We start from the raw sequence: 17,451 nt of genomic DNA, 5'->3' as shown, positions 1-17,451 counted from the left end.
GATGATGGTCTGGGGGCCCCATCTGGCTCTTCCTAAGCACTGTTGCAGCAGGACATTATTGTCTGGACTCTCCTGCTCCTCTGCTGTCAGAATGTTTCAGGTTTACACCGTTTTCAAGCGGCCCAGGAGGAATTATGCCCTGGTGCAGACAAAAGCAGAGGGAGGCTGGCTGTGCCAGATGGGTGATCCCGGAATAAATGCCAGGACTGCAGTGAGCCCGAGCTCTGGGTTCCGGGCAGCATCGACCTCCTTGTCCCCTAGCTGCCCGCATGTGCTGTGCCATGGAAAGCGAGCTGCAAGCAGTGCTCTGGGGCGAACCCAGCGAGGCAGCCATGCCCTTAGTGCTGCTCACGGAGGAGCTGATGGTCCAGCAAGAAGCCTGGCCAGCAGTTGGTGCTGGGCATCACCCCACCCAAACCCATGCCCCAGACATGAGTCTGAACTGCATGTTCCTGCAGCGGGGCTGGGATGTCCAGAGGCCACCAGTGTCCTCTGAGGCATCTGGCTGGAGCAGGAGCAGGCGGCCAGGAAACCCACTGAGAACTTATTCCAGGAAGGGGGCCAGGTCTCAGCTAGAGAAGCCAGATGGGGGGCACATCTCTAACCAGATCTCATGAACTTCCCACATCACTGGGTTACAGCAGAGACGAGCATAAACCAAACCCCAAGCTGTGGGGAGGCTCCAATCTGGGGATGGGGAAAGCAAATTGAACACCTAGCACACCTAGCAGTGCTGGGTTCCCAGCCTATAGCACCTAGGGGTGCCCCGTTTAATTAGCGGTGTGGTTCCAGTTAACACACACTCACTCGCACAAGCTGAACTGCTATGAGCCAGGTTTAACACAACATTGGAGCAGCCACACAGGGCTTTGCTCTGGTTTTGTTAAATCGGTCTCACTGTTAGGGAAGCGCAGCGTGCGGACTGGGCCTGGGACACTTTGCCCTCCTGCCTGGTGTGGCTGGTTCTCTGGCCTGAGCCTTCCAATGAGCATAAAACCAATGGGGCAAGTGAAGCAGCAGCTTACTGAGCCTGAGGCTCTCCCAGGAGCAGGGCAGTTCGCTGTGTCCAAGAGCATGGGGCCCAGAGACCTGTAGCAGAGACAGCTGTGAAACAGACTCCTCCTGACTTCAGAGCATAGGCCGCAGTGGGCTCCTGAAATGGACGTTGATTGGATTCTTCTCAGCCGCAGCCAATGTCACAATCAGGGTGTGCCGCCAGGGAAGGGTGGGGTGCAGATCCCAGAAGGGATGTGCCCGTGAGGTACTTGCTGTTTGCCACCGAGGGGGTGGGCTAGTCGAGCTGGCGATGGTACATCGACGATGGTGCCTACCAAGGAACATTGCACCACGTGTGACATCTGGATACGGGGGTGAAAGACAGCAGGATGGTGACTCCAACACTGGGGACAAAAAGGGTAGGCAGTGGACAGGGTGCTTAGATCTGGGAGGGCATCATGATGGACGTGGCTCTGATCCCCAGCTGGGGCTGGCTTTTCCACCACCCAGGACCCTGTGCTCCCCAGCTCTGGCCCGGGATTGGTTCTGACAGGCTGACTGCAGCCTCCCTAACCCCTCGGGTGTTAACAGAACCCGGGAGGCCGGCCTGTCTTCCACTGCTGATGTCGATCAGCTGACACAGGAGCCAGCTTAGGTTGGCTACGAAGCGTGGAAGCCAGGAGCAGAAAAGGATCAAATATTCTTGGGGGGGGGGGTGGTGGTGGAAAAGGCTCTGGGGCGGCACGTAAGACCCTGCCTCCCTGTGATGCCCAGGCCTGGTCACTACAGCGGGCTGCTGCAGACAGAGAGTGTCTTCTCCCTGAGCCAGTGTGGAGGCGGCCTGTGGTATTGGTGCTGGCCCGGCTGGGCAGGTGGCTCACTGCACTGGGAGGGGGGATGTGATGGCAGAGGGCCGCGTGGCCTAGAGTGATAGGGCAGCGGCAGTGGAGTTGCGCCGGTGTATGTCAGAGGTGACATCTGCCCGTGCCTTGCCCTCCCGCTGGCAAAGCTGCTTTTGCTTGGTTTCCTGGCTGCTTTCTCTCATGCTGGGGATGTTTTTCTTTTTCTCGGGTGCCGAATGATCTTGTGACAGGGGAAAGCCAAGAAACATGGCTGGTGCATGACAGCTTGGTAAACTGGGTGCCAGCAAACAGTCCACATTTTAATAGGGCTAAATGTACATGTGTATGTCTGGGAATAAAGAATGTCAGCCATACTTACAGGGGCTCCCCCAAACTCATCCTGCTCCCTCTGAACCCAGCCTGGCCCCCAAAGCGGCTCTGAGCTCCCCCAAACTCTGCCTGCTCCCCCACAGACAGAGGGCTACAGTGGCTATATTTTGGCTAGGCAGTCTGGGATTTGTGTGTGTGTGTGCGGGGGGCACTCAGGCCCACATAATGCAGTGCAGATGCTGTTGGTACCCACGGTGCAACAATTCCTAACCTGGGGTTACAAATGAGTGTAGACGCTCAAGCCTTAGGTTACCAAACCCAGGGTCTGTCAACTCGAGTTCTACTAACCCAAGGCTCACACTGCAGTGTAGATAGACCTATAAATGCCCATGCATTCTCCTTGCCTCACCCCCCAGCTGCTGTGGTGGGCCCTGCCCCCACACCAAAGCAAGGCTAAGGAGGGATCATAGAAGAGGCCTGGACCCCAGGAATACTGGAGGAGACAGTGCAGGCCGGGGTTTCAGAGGTCAGTCCCCTGTGAGGGGCAAGGGCAGTGCACAGGCTCCAGCAGCTTTACCTCTTCCCTTCTGCTTTCAGATCACATACAACCAAACCAGAACATCAGCCTGAACTAGGGTGTCCAGGTGTCCGGTTTTCGACTGGAACACCATGTCAAAAAGGGACCTTGGCGGCTCCGGTCAGCACCGCCGACTGGGCTGTTAAAAGTCTGGTCAGTGGTGCTGGGGCGCTAAGGCAGGCTAGTCCCTACCTGTCCCCGAAGTAGCCAGCAGGTCCAACTCCTAGCCACGGGGCTCCACACGCTGCCCCCACCCCAAGCACCAGCTCTAACCTGCGGGTGGTGCCTCCGGGTGAGAGCGGCACCTGGAGCCTCCGGGTGAGAGCGGCACCTGGAGCCTCCTGGGCCCCCCCACCTAGGACCCAGACCTGCTGGCAGCTTCCGTGGCGTGCGCAGGATAGGCAGGCAGCCTTCCTTAGCCCCCACGCTGTGCCGCTGACCAGTAGCCGCCTGAGATAAGCCCATGCTCCAACCCCGAGCCCCAATCCCCTGCCCCAGTCCTGAGCTGAGCCCCCCCCAACCCAGAGCACCCTCCTGCACCCCAGAGCCCTCACCCCCAGTCCAGAGCTCGTACCCCCTCTTGCACCCCAACCCCCTGCCTCAACACGCAGCCCCCTCCTGCACTCCAAATCACTCGGCACCACCCCCCAGCCTAGAGCCCCCTCCTGCACCCAAAACCCCTCATTCCCAGCCCCAGCCCAGAGCCTACACCTCCAGCCGGAGCCCTCACCTCCTCCCACACCCCAACTCCCTGCCCCAGCCCGGAGCCCCCTACCACACCCTGAACCCCTCATTTCTGGCCCTACCCCAGAGCCAACACCCCCAGCCCAGAGGCCTCATCCTCTCCCGCACCCCAACCCCCTCCCCAGCCCAGTGAAAGTGAGTGAGGGTCGGGGACAGTGAGCCACTGAGGGATGGGGAATGTAGTGAGTAGGGGGTGGGGCTCAGGGAAGGGCTGGGGCCAGGGTGGGGCCTTGGGGAAGGGGCAGGCCTAACCCTAGTTTTGTGTGACTAGAAAGTTGGGGACCCTACCTGGCCCGCCCTCCAGGAGCTAATGGAGCCAATTATTAACATGCCACAGTAGAGCCGACGAGGGTGGAGGGCAGGAGAGATGAGCTGATCCCCACTGATTAGAGGGGGATTCTGGGCATCTGGCAATGATTCCCATCTCTGAACCCCAGTGGCCTCTGATCTCAAGGCCCCCTCTGATCCCTGACCATCTCCTGTGGAGGGGGATTGGCTGCCTGCAGTCTCTTTGCTGCTCATCACTGGGTTATTTCTGCCAGCACAGAGACGCTACCAGGAACACCCTGGGCATCTCAAGGAGCAGAGAGCCAGAGTCCTGCTTGGCTTGGGTTAGCTATCTCTGTTCCTGCTGCAGGGCTCATCCTCGGGTACTTATGGCACATCCTCTGACTGTGCTATACAGGAGCTCAGTTAGTGATCACAGTGGTCCCGCCTGGCCCTAGAATTGAGGTGACCCTGGGACAACCAGTTTTGCTGGTGCATGGGCAGGTGGCCCATCCCTGTATCTGGAATCCAGCACTCCTTCCTGGCATTCTTGTCTTGGGATTTCTTCTCTCTTGGTTTCTTGTCCTAGAGCTCCACGGTAACTCCTGCCATTGTCTTTGATTCAGGGAGCACGTGCAACGTGGACATTGAATTTGTGCTCCTCTGCCTGTACATCTCTGAACAGCGTGCTGCGATCCCCTGACAGTGCTAAGGGCGGGTCACTTGAGACTCCTACCAATATTTTGTTAACATTGGTCATGCCTTTTCAGCTAACCTATTTGACTGTGCGTGGTTAGGGCTTGATTGGGCGGCGGGGGGAAGAGGGATAAGAGAGATGAGAACTGATATAGCAAAAGGATATGCTGTGATTGAGAGCCATTATCTGTTACAATTTACCATTTATGGTGCTAGTTGATGAAAATATCCCTGTAGAGAAGTCCTCTAATAAGTGGCAATCATTCCTGTTTAATGTGCATAGATATGCGTCAGCTCGGCACCAAGGGTGATCAGAAATTGTATGCGGTTTCACTGGTTCTTTTGCATTTGGCTTCCTGCCTTGAGTATGGCTTTCACACTTGGATACCTTATCTTCAATAGCGGCATTCTTGCCGGGCCAGCATAGGACATCTTGGGTCTGTTCTTCCACTTCCCAATTAAACGTTGTGGACTCTGATCGGCATTTCTGTGTGCTAGTCTGACACAGTGACCTCTGTGGAGAACCTCGTCACATACGGTCATTTCTGCTGGATAGTCCCAGGAAGATCCAAGTGTCTGGGTTTCTTCTGCTGACCCGGATCGTCCTGGTCCATCCAGAATTTCTCTCTCGAGCTGTCGGCAGGGTGGAGCATTTTGTGTTTCTTCTTTGAGCATGTCATATTTAGCTTGGGGAATGGATCGCACTTGAGCCAAGTCAGCGTTTCTAGATGCATGTGAAGCATGTCACCGTGAGAAGCTCCTTGCTGGGCCAGTATTTCACATGGTCCAATGAGCACTGTCTGAGTTTTGCACAATAGTTTCCGTGTCCCGGCGTCTAAAGGTTTAGGATCTTGTGGGCACACCGGCTCCACCTCCCTGCCACCTAGTGTTTAGGCCTGATACTGTATGCAAACCCTGCCTTGTTTCCCCTCACCCAGGTCTAGACAGGTATAAACCAGCCCACCTGAGCGTTAGAGCACCCTGCAGGACCTCACGTATTGATGACAAGATTAACATATCCAGAGGCAGTCCGTGTTCAGGCCCATCTCAGGGGCAATCCAATACTGTGTGGTGCTTCAGCCATGGGTACTCCAGGCCAAGCCCCACGTAGAGGGCCAGGACCCCTAGGCTGCTCCACTCCCTTCCCCTGATGAACAGCCTCTGGTTCCTCCTTTCAGGATATTCTTGGTTCCGTCACATGTTCCTTCTCTTGGGAACCTCCTAGTTCCTTTCCCTGGCCTACTCCTGGGACCACTCTCACTCCAGGGTGGCCCCTCCTGCCCCTTCTCCTCAGAGGCCGCTTCTTCCAGGGGTCCGTTCTGACTGAGCTTGGGCAGCCTGTGTGTAGGGGGCAGGTTTCTTCTGGGCCAATTTGTTACCCCAGGATCCAGGGCGGCAGCTCGGCCCTGACCCCCCTCGGAGGGCTGCTGACCCCAGGACCACTCTGATTTTACCTTGAGCCATTTCTGCCCATGCACAGATTCCAGAAGCTGCTCCCAACAGATCCGGAGCCAGCCTTTTCTTCTCATCATGGGGCATTTCAGTCAGTTCTTTGGATGCCCCTGCCACTGGCCAGCCCCAGCACAGAGAATGCCATCTCCTTCAGGTTTTCCACAGTGCCACTGGCTTCCAGGGAGGTCCAGGCTTGCAGCTGCCTTTCCTTGCCAGGATCCCTTCCAGGGTGACCAGAGATTCAGTAACAAAGGGCTGAGACCCAGGAACGCTGGGAAGGGACTGAGCTTGATCTCCTGGCCCCAGGCCCCTGCTGTGGGTCAGGGTCACCTGGCAAGGGTCAAGAGCTTTTACAGGTGCAGACTGAGCAAAGCCATGGGACACCACGTGTGCTGTCAGGGTGGTGGAGGGATCTGTGACAGGGAGGCCAGACGATCCCTTCCACTCTCTCCTGCCATGATATGTCTCTGCTGCTTGGGACCTGCCAGGACATTCCTGGGGCTGGGGTCCAAGGGCTAGATCCAGGCAGCCCCAGGTTCAAGGTGTCCACTGGGGGTTAGTAGGGACAGAATTAGTGCTCACATTTGTCTGAATGGCCTGGTAATGCATTAGCATACGGGAGTCCATCTGAGAGGGACAGAGTGGTCTAGTGGTAAGAGCAGGGGGGTCTAGGTGGCCTGGGTTCCATTCTTAGCTTTGGGAATTGACTTGGATCTAATGGTTAGAGCAGGGTGCTGTGAGTCAGGACTCCTGGGTTCTTTTCCTAGCTCTGGGAGGGGTGTGTGGTTGGGTGATGAGAGAAAGGATTGACCTTTGGAAATCTGGCTTCTATTCCCTGTCCTGGGAGGCATTGTTTGCCACTGCTTAGAGCAGGGCACTCAGGCTCTATTCTCAGCTTTGCTGCTTGATCGCTCCCCTGCTCTGTGCCTCAGTTTCCCCATTTATAATGTTGAGATTATGGTCCCAGTTCTACTTCGTAAGGTGTAGCATGACCCTTGGGTGGAAGGTGTTCAAGTGATTATTCCATCCCGTGTCAGTGCGCAGCTCCCCAGGGAGGAGAAGGGGCCAGTGAGACAGATCCTGGAGCCTGCTGCATCCCAGACTGCCCTCCAGAAAGGCTGCATCTTGAATGCACCATGACCAGCCACTGGGTGCCCTCAGCTCAGCTCATTCAGAGGCAGAGACCTGGGCTCCTGGAGCCTCGCTGCTCTTCCCTGGCTGCCTTTGAAGCTTTCAAGTTCATCTGGGAATGACTGCGACCAAGCGCTGGGTCTGGAGGTGCCAATGGCAGGTGCTGGCCTGTGGAGGGAGGCAGGGCACAGAAGCTGGGAATAATCCCTAGCTCTCCGGCTGTGGGTGCCCTGAGGTTAATACCTTTCATGGGGAATGGCAGACCAGGCGGTCTCAGTGCTTTGCCAGGAGGCACTAAAAATCCAGTCAGCGGCAGCAGGGCTGCTCCGGGAAGGATTAGGCTGGGGCAGGGCAGTCCGTCTGCCGTGCAGCCTGCTGCCTGTCAGAGCTTTCCAGCCTAGCCACACCCACACTGCAGAGAGCCCTGTGCTGGGCCTGGGCTCCCACACCCCCTGGCCCAGGCTTAGCTGACCCATAGGCACCTTCCCAGCTTACACAGGGCTCTGCCCTGGAGGGCAGCTGTACAGAGAGCAGAGTCAAAGGCCCTCTGAGCATACCATTTGCTGATGCTCTGGCTGTATGTTAGCTGGTGGGGGGCAGCGTTAGGGGTGGCTCTCTGGGCCATGGCAGAGCTGCATGAGTGTCAGGGGAATGTCGGGTTCTCCTTGGAGCAGCATAGGGTCTGCTCTCTGGGCCGTGGGGAAGCTGCATCAGGCCTGGTCTCCAGGCTTTGCCAGAGCCAGCTGGTTTTTGCCCCAGCTCTGCAGAGGGCGGCTGCCAAACCCCACACGGTGCTGAGGGCGCCGTGCCCCCAATCACAACCTGGTCTCCCTGGCCCACTCCGAGCAGGGTCCGAGATCAGTGTCCACACCTGCTGCCTTCACCCCGATAACTGCCCCACCCTCTGGAATCCAAACAGTGGCCAGCACCCGCACCGGCCCAGCAGGCTGTGCTCACCGGCTGAGCCACCCAGATAAGGAGTCCCCATGTCCAGGAGCTGCAGGGTTGCCCCTCCGCACGAGGGAGATAGCGCCCGGGTTCTCCATGCACTGCCCATGGGGACGCTTATCTCCCCGGGGGGCCAGCAGCACCCACCTCTGCCCACGTGAGTGTGAACTGGGGTGGGGGCTGTACTGCACTGCTGCTGGGGTGTCTGGTGCTCTACTGAACCCACGAGATGTGGCCCCGGCCCCGCTGCCTTTCCCGCTCCTCGTGACCTGCTGTGGCTGTGGGGGGCCTCTGGTGGCTGTGGTAGGGACAGGCTCTTGAGCAGCTCAGGCTTGCTGGCAGCTCTAGTTTATTAGTAGAAGGCTGGCCTTGACTCCCTGGGTGTCTGTGAAGCGCCTGGCTCCGCGGGGCCTGCTCTGAGCTATTAGGGTAGAGTGACCAGACAGCAAGTGTGAAAAATTGGGACAGGGGGTGGGGGGTATTAGGGGCCTATATAAGAAAAAGACCCAAAAATATGGACTGTCCCTATAAAATCGGGACATCTTGTCACCCTATATTAGGGGGATCCCACAGACATGGGGATAGAGGCACAGCCCTCCTCTGAACTGCAGATACCCCAGCCACTCAGACATCAGCCACTCAGAACCGCTCTAGGAAAACGCACCCATGTGCTAGCACACAGAGGCCTTGCTGGAGTGCCCGAGGAGGCCGGTTCCTGTTGGCTGGGCATGCTGTGGAACAGGGAAAGCAGAGGAGCATCCCTCGGCGCCAGGAGGGCAGAGATCCAGGAGCAGAGTGCACGTTCCCGGAAGGATGGGCTGCTGCATTCGTCCATTGCTGCTCAGGTCACTCGGTGCCGCTGGGTGCCAGAGAGCAGAGAGAAGGGAGCTAACACAGCACTATGGAGTGAGTACATGAGCAAACACATCCAAGTATGCAAATGTCTGAGCCAAAAGCAGCCCTCTCTCCTAGCGAAAGCTGGGCTGGAAACAGCCAGCAGGCCCAGCTCGAGGGACCTCACAGAGAATTGCTGGCTGTCTGGTGAGAGGCCGAGTACCTTGGGGCAGGGACCGTACCTTGCTTGGCATCTCTGAGCCCAGTCAGCCCATTGCTCAGCATTGCTGGGAGGGTAGGGTCCCGCAAGGACACTGGGATGCAACATGTGTTATAAATATCCCCCTCTCCAGTGAGAGCTCCGATTGGGGCCTGCAGTGTAAGGAGCCCCGGGGCTGCTGACAGACTGTGTAAATGTCATGCACACGCACACCGCTGAGCCGTAACCCTGCTTCTCCGACTCCACAACCATGCCAGCTGACACACAGGTGGTAGTAGCAGTAGTAGGCCTCTTATCCTGGGTGTGGGCCCAGTGCACTAGATAGCAGCATCGTGCTCTCAGACACAGACCCACAAAGCCAGGACATTACACACTATATCTGCACAGAGCATGCTACCCTGCGGGTCCCCCACTTTAGCATGGCAGATGGAGGAGCTCAGGGTTTAGTAGCCCTACACCTGTGTTCAATACACACGTGCAGCCCATGATTCACCGCCATGATGCAAGTGTCTGTTCTGCAGGAGGAGTGACCCTATCTCTCCTCTGGCACTCATGGTACCCATCTGGTCATGGTACCCACCCAGCCCTCTCGCATGTGCAGTTCAGGGGCTCCTGGGGAAAACACGCTGGTGACAAGAGCACACTGTGGCCACCAAGGCTCTCGTCCGTTTATGCAGCCCAGAGCCTGCGCCGCTGGCTCGTATGGCCCAGAGCAGCCTGGCACAAAAGCTGCTGCCCACAGGCGCAATAACTCTTGTTGCATCCCCTTGGGGGAGCAGCATCTTCCTAAGGCTCGTCCTCTTAGGCATCTTCGGCCTGCCCATGCAGCTACCAACCGCCGGGGGTCGCTTTGCGCCCGCGAGGAAGGGAGGGAATCACCAGCAGGCGCCGTTGGAAGCTGTTGGACTCGAAAGTCAAAACATGTTTTGGTGGAAGCTTATGTAACTCTGGTTAAGAAGCGACCTACTTCTGGGGTGTAGTAGCTCCTGGGCGCCGTCTCGAGCCTGCCATTCTTCGGGCGTTATTAGCGGGAATTGTTTTGTTTCGCATGCACATTTTTACACTCGCTTTGGCCGCCGGGTTTGGCGCGCTTGCAAGCCCGGGGGGAAAGGCGAAAAGCTGTTTTATTTTCCCGATCAACAAGAGGACGGGTCGGGGCCGGGTTCGTGTGCTTTGCAGCGGGCCCCTTGAACCGGGTCTGACTGAAATATTGGAAGCTGCAGAAATCTCTGGGAGGGGGGCAGGTATTGTTATCCCGGACACTTGCGTGTCCAATGATGCAATGGTTTTGCAACATGCAAAACGACCCTCAACATCCGTGTGTATTGGGGGTAAAACCCTCGGGGGGGGGGTGGTTAATAGCGCCGGGGGTCTACACACAGCAGCTTCAAGCAGAGAACGAGACTGCTAGCAAAGCCCTTGCAGCGGGCGGAGCTCTCCAGAGCTTGTGTGTAGGGAAAATTCTGCACGGCGGAGTTCACCCCCCTTCCCCGCATACCCTCTCCCGACGCACTGTTTGCAGGGGGGGGGGGGGGGGGGGGGGCGCGGAAAGCTCCCTGAGCTCGCCCCAGGGTTCAGGGCGGGGACATGGCAGAGCCGCAGCCTCGCCCCACCCAGCCGCAGCCTGACACCATGTGACGCCAGCAGGAGCCTCCTATATAAGGTGGTGGCGCTCGGAGAGCCCCCACTGGTGGCTTCAGCCCGGCTCGCGCTTGTCGTTGTGCGCTCGTCCGGCCCCTGCCCGCCCCTTGCCCTGCGTCCGGCCCGCGGTCGGCTCCGTCAGCCCCCGAGCGCCCTGCCGGTCCCGAGCGGCGAGAGCCCGCTAGCCCTGCCCCTGTGCGCCGTGGCCATGAGCACCGAGCTCTACCAGTCCGCCATGGAGGTGGCCGTGTACCAGCTGCATAACTTCTCCATCTCCTTCTTCTCCTCGCTCCTCGGCGGGGACGTGGTCTCCGTCAAGCTGGACAACAGGTAGGGGCCGGGCTGGGGGGCTCCGCGCGGGGGGCGCCGGGCTGGGGGGTGCAGCGGGGCTCGCTGCGGATCGGGCTCTGCGGATCGGGCTCGCTGCTAACTGGCCGCCGCCTTCTTGTGTCTTTCAGCGCCTCCGGAGCCAGCGTGGTGGCGATTGACAACAAGATCGAGCAGGCGATGGTGAGCACGGGCTGGGGTCACCCCGCGGCGCAGGGGCAGGGCCCCCTGGGCTGATGCAATACGTGGTCACCCCGCGGGGCAGGGGCAGGGCTCCCTGGGCTGATGCAATAGGGCTCCCGCCTGCCCCCTTCCCCGGGATCGCTGCGGGGCGCACGCCCGCCTTTGTCTGCCGCTAGCGAAGCTCGCTGACCGCTTCAGCACGCCAGGCGGGTCGGGGATCCCAAAGCGCAGGCGGGACCCCCGGCGGCGTCCCGGAGCCCCAGGCCCACGCCCTGCAGCCAGAGGCAGGACACGGCACCCTACTCCCCTTGCCCCTAGAGTGCCTGGGAGCTGGCAGAGGCCTTGCTGGAAAAGCAACAAGGTTCTTCTCCCAGCGCCGTGGCTTCACGCCAGCCATGCCAAGGGCTGTGGCACATCAGACTCTAAAATTGTTTTTCCTCTTGCGGGGGAAAGAGCGCAGTGATCTTGCCCTGGGCTAGAGGGACGGTGTGCTTGGTAGCAGATCCCAGCCCCCGTGTGGCCGCTGAGCCCTACTGAGAAGGGCAGAGAGCTGGGCTCAGAGACCTGGAGAAGGCGCCAGGGAGTTGTTACAAAGTCTGCTGCATGTTGAACGGTGTGCAGTGTCCCTGGTAGACATGCCCCTTGCTAAACTGTGCTAATAGCATCTCCTGCTTCCTGCCCCATGAGAGACCTTTAGCCAGAGCCCCATAACCACTGACCCTGCTGCAGCCAGACAGCTGGATTCAGCCGGCTTAGCTGGGAGCTCAGGCTAGCTCTGAGCATTGGTGACGGCAGCACAGAGCCCAGCTGCTCCTGGACTGCAGCCGGAGTCCATAGCTGAGCTTGGGAGTTGGGGCGGAATAGTTTGGTAACCCTGCCTTTGGTTGTCTCCTAGGATCTAGTGAAAAACCACCTGATGTATGCCGTGAGGGAGGAGGTGGAGATCCTCAAGGAGCAGATCAAAGAACTGGTGGAGAAGAACTCCCAGCTGGAGCGAGAGAACAGCCTCTTGAAAACCCTGGCCAGCCCTGAGCAGCTGGAGAAATTCCAGTCCCGGCTGCCAGCAGAGGGGCTGTCTGCAGAGGAGCAGACGGGCGGGGCAGCTGCCCCGGCCCAGCACACCGGGGGTTCTGCGGTGTAAGGTGGCTCTGTCCTCGGAGTGGGCAGAGCCACTGAACTCTTTCTACTTAATCTCCTTAAAAGTTGTTTCCTCCCTCATCTCATGTGGAGAACTTCCCAAGCTAGCGAGAGCTACGAGATGTGCCAGGGGCGCTGCCCCAGCTGCTGGGACACTGACTGGCTCTGAAGGAGCGAGGTGTCATGTTGGGACACTGCACAGCCAGACGACCCCCATGGGGGGCCTCTTCGCACGTCCGTGAGAGTGCAGGGGCTGCACATCCGGTCATGTGCCCTCGCTGCACCGTTCAGCAGGGCTCCTGCTGCACTTGACAAAGACTGATCCTTGGAGGAAGCCAGTTGTTGCTGAGGAGAGATACAAATCTGCCCCTCCTGCCACCCTGGAATGGGCCTGGGGTAGGAACCAAAAACTGACCTCGTCAGCACCTTTGTGTTGGCGGCTGTGGACAGTGCATGGCTTGTGCACACCACAGGTTGGGGATTACAAGGAAAGCTTTGTTTCGTTAGTGCAGGGATCTTTATATCCTTAGCTGCATCTAAGGAACGTATACACACAACCACTGCTGGGGATGGCTACCGAAGCCTGGGGCTCGTGGGGGGCTCTATGGATGCTGCTGCCCATAGCTATATGCCTGGGGCCCGCTGGGGATTCCAGCTGAGTGTGGAGGCGGGCCGCTTGGATGGTGTTTGGAAATGGGTGACTGGAGCTGTCTCGCTGTGGGATAGATTTTTATACATAGCTCGGTCTGTGTACAGACCCCTCCAGGAGGGAGATTCCCCGTCCCCCAGCCCGCCCAGAGCAGGGCCACAGGACACCCACAGCAGAGATTTTATAATGAAACATGCCAATGAGACCCGCCTGCCGTGGACGGGATGGCCCGGCCCCTCGGGGGCCGAGAGCCGAGGTTATTTGCTCCGTGAGCGTCCCCCCCTCGAGACGGCTCTCGCGGAGGGGACAGGGCGTCACTCTCGATTTAGACTGTCAGAGCATTAACATGACTGTGTGAATCTAGCTAGAAATGGCAATAAACTCTACTTTTGATAATACATGCAGAGAGGCGTGTCTTTGTAATGGGGGAGGGGCTGGGTAGTGGGAAGGGTGGGGGTGGAACAGTGTTGATGGGAGAGGATCAGTGCCCCGTGGGGAAGGGGAATGGATGGGGGGGGGGGGACAGACTCCAAAAGCTTTGGTGGGATGTGGGCTGAGGTTCAGGCTGCGCAGGGAGGGACACCCTGGCCCCTGTGTGCAGTGACCAGATACAGGCCAGCTGGTGACATTTGTGGTGTGGTTCTGTCAGGGAGCTCCCCCTGCCCACACCCACACATTCCTGGGCTGCTCTCCAGTGGGATGCAGCATGGGATGCAGTGCCTTCAGCCAGTCACTGGAAACTCCCTTTAGCGCTGGATGCTGCTGGCTTCCAACATGAAGCCCCTGAGTCGGGGGATGGGGGGGGGTGAGTGGGGGAGTCAGTGATCCCAGCCCCCTCTGCATTTCAGCCTAATGGGCTAAGGCTTGGAGCCTTGTAGGGGGGCCCCATCCTCACTGCAGCCTGCGAGATGAGAGCAGGGGTGAGCCGAGGGGGCCTGGAGTGTGTGGTGGGGGAGGGGACAGGTGTGCAGGGGCATTGGGTGCTGGGCTGTTACAAAAGGGAGACACGGGGGCCTGGAAAGGGACTGAAAGTGAGAGACGAGCACGGATGCATTGGAGTCCTCATTCATAGCTCTGCTGGTGCCCCTCAATCCTGACCGGCACCCTCTTAGTGTCCCAGCCCTGGGCTCCCACACAGCTTTATCAGTGCCCCTCAGTCCTGACCCGCAGCCCCTGCTGTCCCAGGCCTGGGCTCCCAAACAGCTCAAATCCAGTTTGAGAGGGATTTTCAAGCCCACAGAAGGGGACTGGTGCCCCTGGAGGAAGATCCTTCAGACGGTGCGGTCAGAAGCCAGACGAGCACTGGGCTGGGCTGCAGGCGCTGCATGGAGCTGGCGTTGGGGAGAGGAGAGGGGGGCTGTATGAGGGTGCAATGAGAGGGTCACAGCTCCTGGGGTAAAACAACGAAGTAAAAGAAGCAGTGAGAGGCAAAAAGGGACCCTTTAAAAAGTGGAAGATAAGTCCTAATGAGGAAAATAGAAAAGAACATAAACATTGGCAAATGAAGTGTAAAAATATAATTGGAAAGACAAAAAAAGAATTTGAAGAACAGCTAGCCAAAGACTCCAAAAGTAATAGCAAAATTTATTTTAAATACATCAGAAGCAGAAAGCCTGCTAAACAGCAAGTGGGGCAACTGGATGATTGAGATGCTAAAGGAGACGATAAGGCCATTGCGGAGAAACTAAGTTAATTCTTTGCATCGGTCTTCACTGTTGAGGATGTGAGAGAGATTCCCAAACCTGAGCCATTCTTTTGGGGTGATAGATCTGAGGAACTGTCCCAAATTGAGGTGTCATTAGAGGAGGTTTTGGAACAAATTGATAAACTAAACAGTAATAAGTCTCCAGGACCTGATGGTATTCACCCAAGAGTTCTGAGGGAACTCAAATGTGAAATTGCAGGACTACTGACTGTAGTCTCTAACCTATCATTTAAATCAGCTTCTGTACCAAATGACTGGAGGATAGCTAATGTGACACCAATTTTTAAAAAAGGGCTCCAGAGGTGATCCCGACAATTACAGGCCAGTAAGCCTCACTTCAGTACTGGGCAAATTGGTTGAAACTATTGTAAAGAACAAAATTGTCAGATACATAGATGAACACAATTTGTTGGGATGTAGTCAACATAGTTTTTGTAAAGGGAAATCATGCCTCACCAATCTACTAGAATTCTTTGTGGGGGTCAACAAGCATGTGAACAAAGGAGATCCAGTGGGTATAGTGTACTTAGATTTTCAGAAAGCCTTTGACAAGGTCCCTCACCAAAGGCTCTTAAGCAAAATAAGCAGTCATGGGATAAGAGAGAAGGTCCTCTCATGGATCAGTAACTAGTTAAAAGATAGGAAACAAAGGGTAGGAATAAATGGTCAGTTTTCAGAATGGAGAGAGGTAAATAGTGGTGTCCCCCAGGAATCTGTACTGGGCCCAGTCCTATTTAACATTCATAAAGGATCTGGAAAAAGGGGTAAACAAAATTTGCAGATGATACAAAACTACTCAAGATAGTTAAGTCCAAAGCAGACTGAGAAGAGCTACAAAAGGATCTCTCAAAACTGGGTGACTGGGCAACAAAATGGCAGATGAAATTCAATGTTGATAAATGCAAAGTAATGCACATTGGAAAACATAATCCCAACTATACATAGAAAATGATGGGGTCTAAATTAGCTGTTACCACTCAGTAAAGAGATCTTGGAGTCATTGCGGATAGTTCTCTGAAAACATCCACTCAATGTGCAGCAGCAGTCAAAAAAGCGAACAGAATGTTGGGAATCATTAAGAAAGGGATAGATAATAAGACAGTAAATATGTTGCCTCTGTATAAATTCATGGTACGCCCACCCCTTGAAAACTGCGTGCAGATGTGGTCACCCCATCTCAAAAAAGATATATTGGAATTGGAAAAGGTTCAGAAAAGGGCAACAGAAATTATTAGGGGTATAGATCGGCTTCCGTATGAGGAGAGATTAATAAGACTGGGACTTTTCAGCCTGGAAAAGAGGCGACTAAGGGGGGATATGATAGACGTCTATAAAATCATGAGTGATATAGAGAAAGTAAATAAGGAAGTGTTATTTACGCTTTCTCATAATACAAGAACAAGGGGCCACCAAATGAAATTAGTAGGTAGCAGGTTTAAAACAAACACAAGAAAGTATTTTTTCATGCAATGCACTGTCAACCTCTGGAACTCCTTGCCAGAGGGTGTTGTGAAGGCCAATATTATAACGGGGTTCAAAAGGGAGCTAGATAGATTCATGGAAGATAGGTCCATCAATGGCTATTAGTCAGGATGGGCAGGAATGGTGTCCCTAGCCTGTTTGCCAGAAGCTGGGATTGGGTGACAGGACATGGACCGCTTGATGATAACCTGTCGGTTTATTCCCTTTGGGGCACCTTCCACTGTCAGAGGACAGGATACTGGGCTTGATGGACCTTTGATCTGACCCAGGATGGCTGTTCTTATGGGGTGAAGAATGTCCCCCTATCATCCCTTACCGGTGCTCCTCTCTAGCTGTGATCATCAGTGGATGTTGCTGGGATGAACCTGGGGGAGCCATGCCAGGATGGGTCCTGCTGGGAAGAAAGCAAAAAGACCATTGTGTGCAGGTTGGAAAGGGCTGGACTGTCCCTGTGCTGGAGCCAGGAGCCCAGGGAGGGCAGCAATCTGGGGATACAAGGGGGTGCAGGGATCAGGATGCACTGCGACTCAGGCTGATTGGGAGGCACACCCCTGGGCAAGCTCTGAGGGATCCTATCCGCCAGGGAACAACCCTGTCCTGGCCCCTGGGGGCCAAATGAGCAGCCAGGGCTTTGCCATTTCCAGAGCCCACCCCCCAACAGCCAAAGCACCCCTTCCCTTCAGTCCCCAGCGGGGGAAGGGCACCTGGCAAAGATGCTGACCCCACTTCTTCTGTTCCCAGCACCTCAGCCTCCAGTGCAGCCTCTGACCTACCTGGGGCAACAGTGCCCCAGGCCCTGCAGTGGGCTGGCTTAGCAGTGTGGTGCCCACCCCTCCCCCTCCACCCGCTGCCCAACTTCCCAGCCCATGACCAGCTGGCACCTACCACGCTGCCCAGGGAGCTGCCCAGAAAGGGGCTTTCCAGCCCCAGCCACCTTCCCCCACAGCTGCTCTCAGCTTCAGGGTCAAGACGGCTCTGCTTAGCCAGGTCTGTTCGATCCCATCCCCACCCACCCTCACTCCTGCTTAGGGTCCTGGGACTCCGCACTGGCATCACTCCAGGGCAGGACTGGGCTGCAGCATCCTGCCAGACTGTCACCCAGTTGCCCCCTTCTGCACTCTACCCCCGTCCATGCTGAGCCAAGCCCCCTGCGCCATGCACACGGGGACCTGCCAGGCTGCAGCCGCACGTGGTGCCCAGAGGCTGCAGCTGTCTGTGCAGCCAGTGGCAGCCGTCCCCGCAGGGCTGGAGGGAATGCTTTGGGCACCTTCGGGAGAGCGGCTCCAGGGT

General features: G+C 56.8%; 1 protein-coding gene across 2 annotated transcripts in view; it reads left to right on the top strand.

Annotated features, from left to right (window-relative positions):
• Positions 1–13,372, top strand: part of TSC22D3 (TSC22 domain family member 3) — a 50,018-nt gene extending 36,646 nt beyond the window's left edge. Inside the window, exons 1-3 of one of the 2 annotated variants that reach the window (XM_048863523.2) lie at positions 10,713–11,008; positions 11,137–11,188; positions 12,084–13,372. In XM_048863523.2, coding sequence (XP_048719480.1) covers positions 10,887–11,008; positions 11,137–11,188; positions 12,084–12,329 — 420 coding nt within the window. In that variant the 5' untranslated portion in view covers positions 10,713–10,886 and the 3' untranslated portion in view covers positions 12,330–13,372. Of the gene's footprint in view, positions 1–10,712; positions 11,009–11,136; positions 11,189–12,083 lie in introns of those variants that run through there. The other variant, XM_048863522.2, reaches the window with a different exon arrangement.
• The last annotated feature ends 4,079 nt before the right edge of the window (positions 13,373–17,451 follow it).

Source organism: Caretta caretta, chromosome 9 (assembly GCF_965140235.1).
Source record: "Caretta caretta isolate rCarCar2 chromosome 9, rCarCar1.hap1, whole genome shotgun sequence".
Lineage (NCBI taxonomy): Eukaryota > Metazoa > Chordata > Testudines > Cheloniidae > Caretta > Caretta caretta.
The sequence above is the reverse complement of the archived record's forward strand: the minus strand, read 5'-3'. Positions and strand labels throughout refer to the sequence as shown.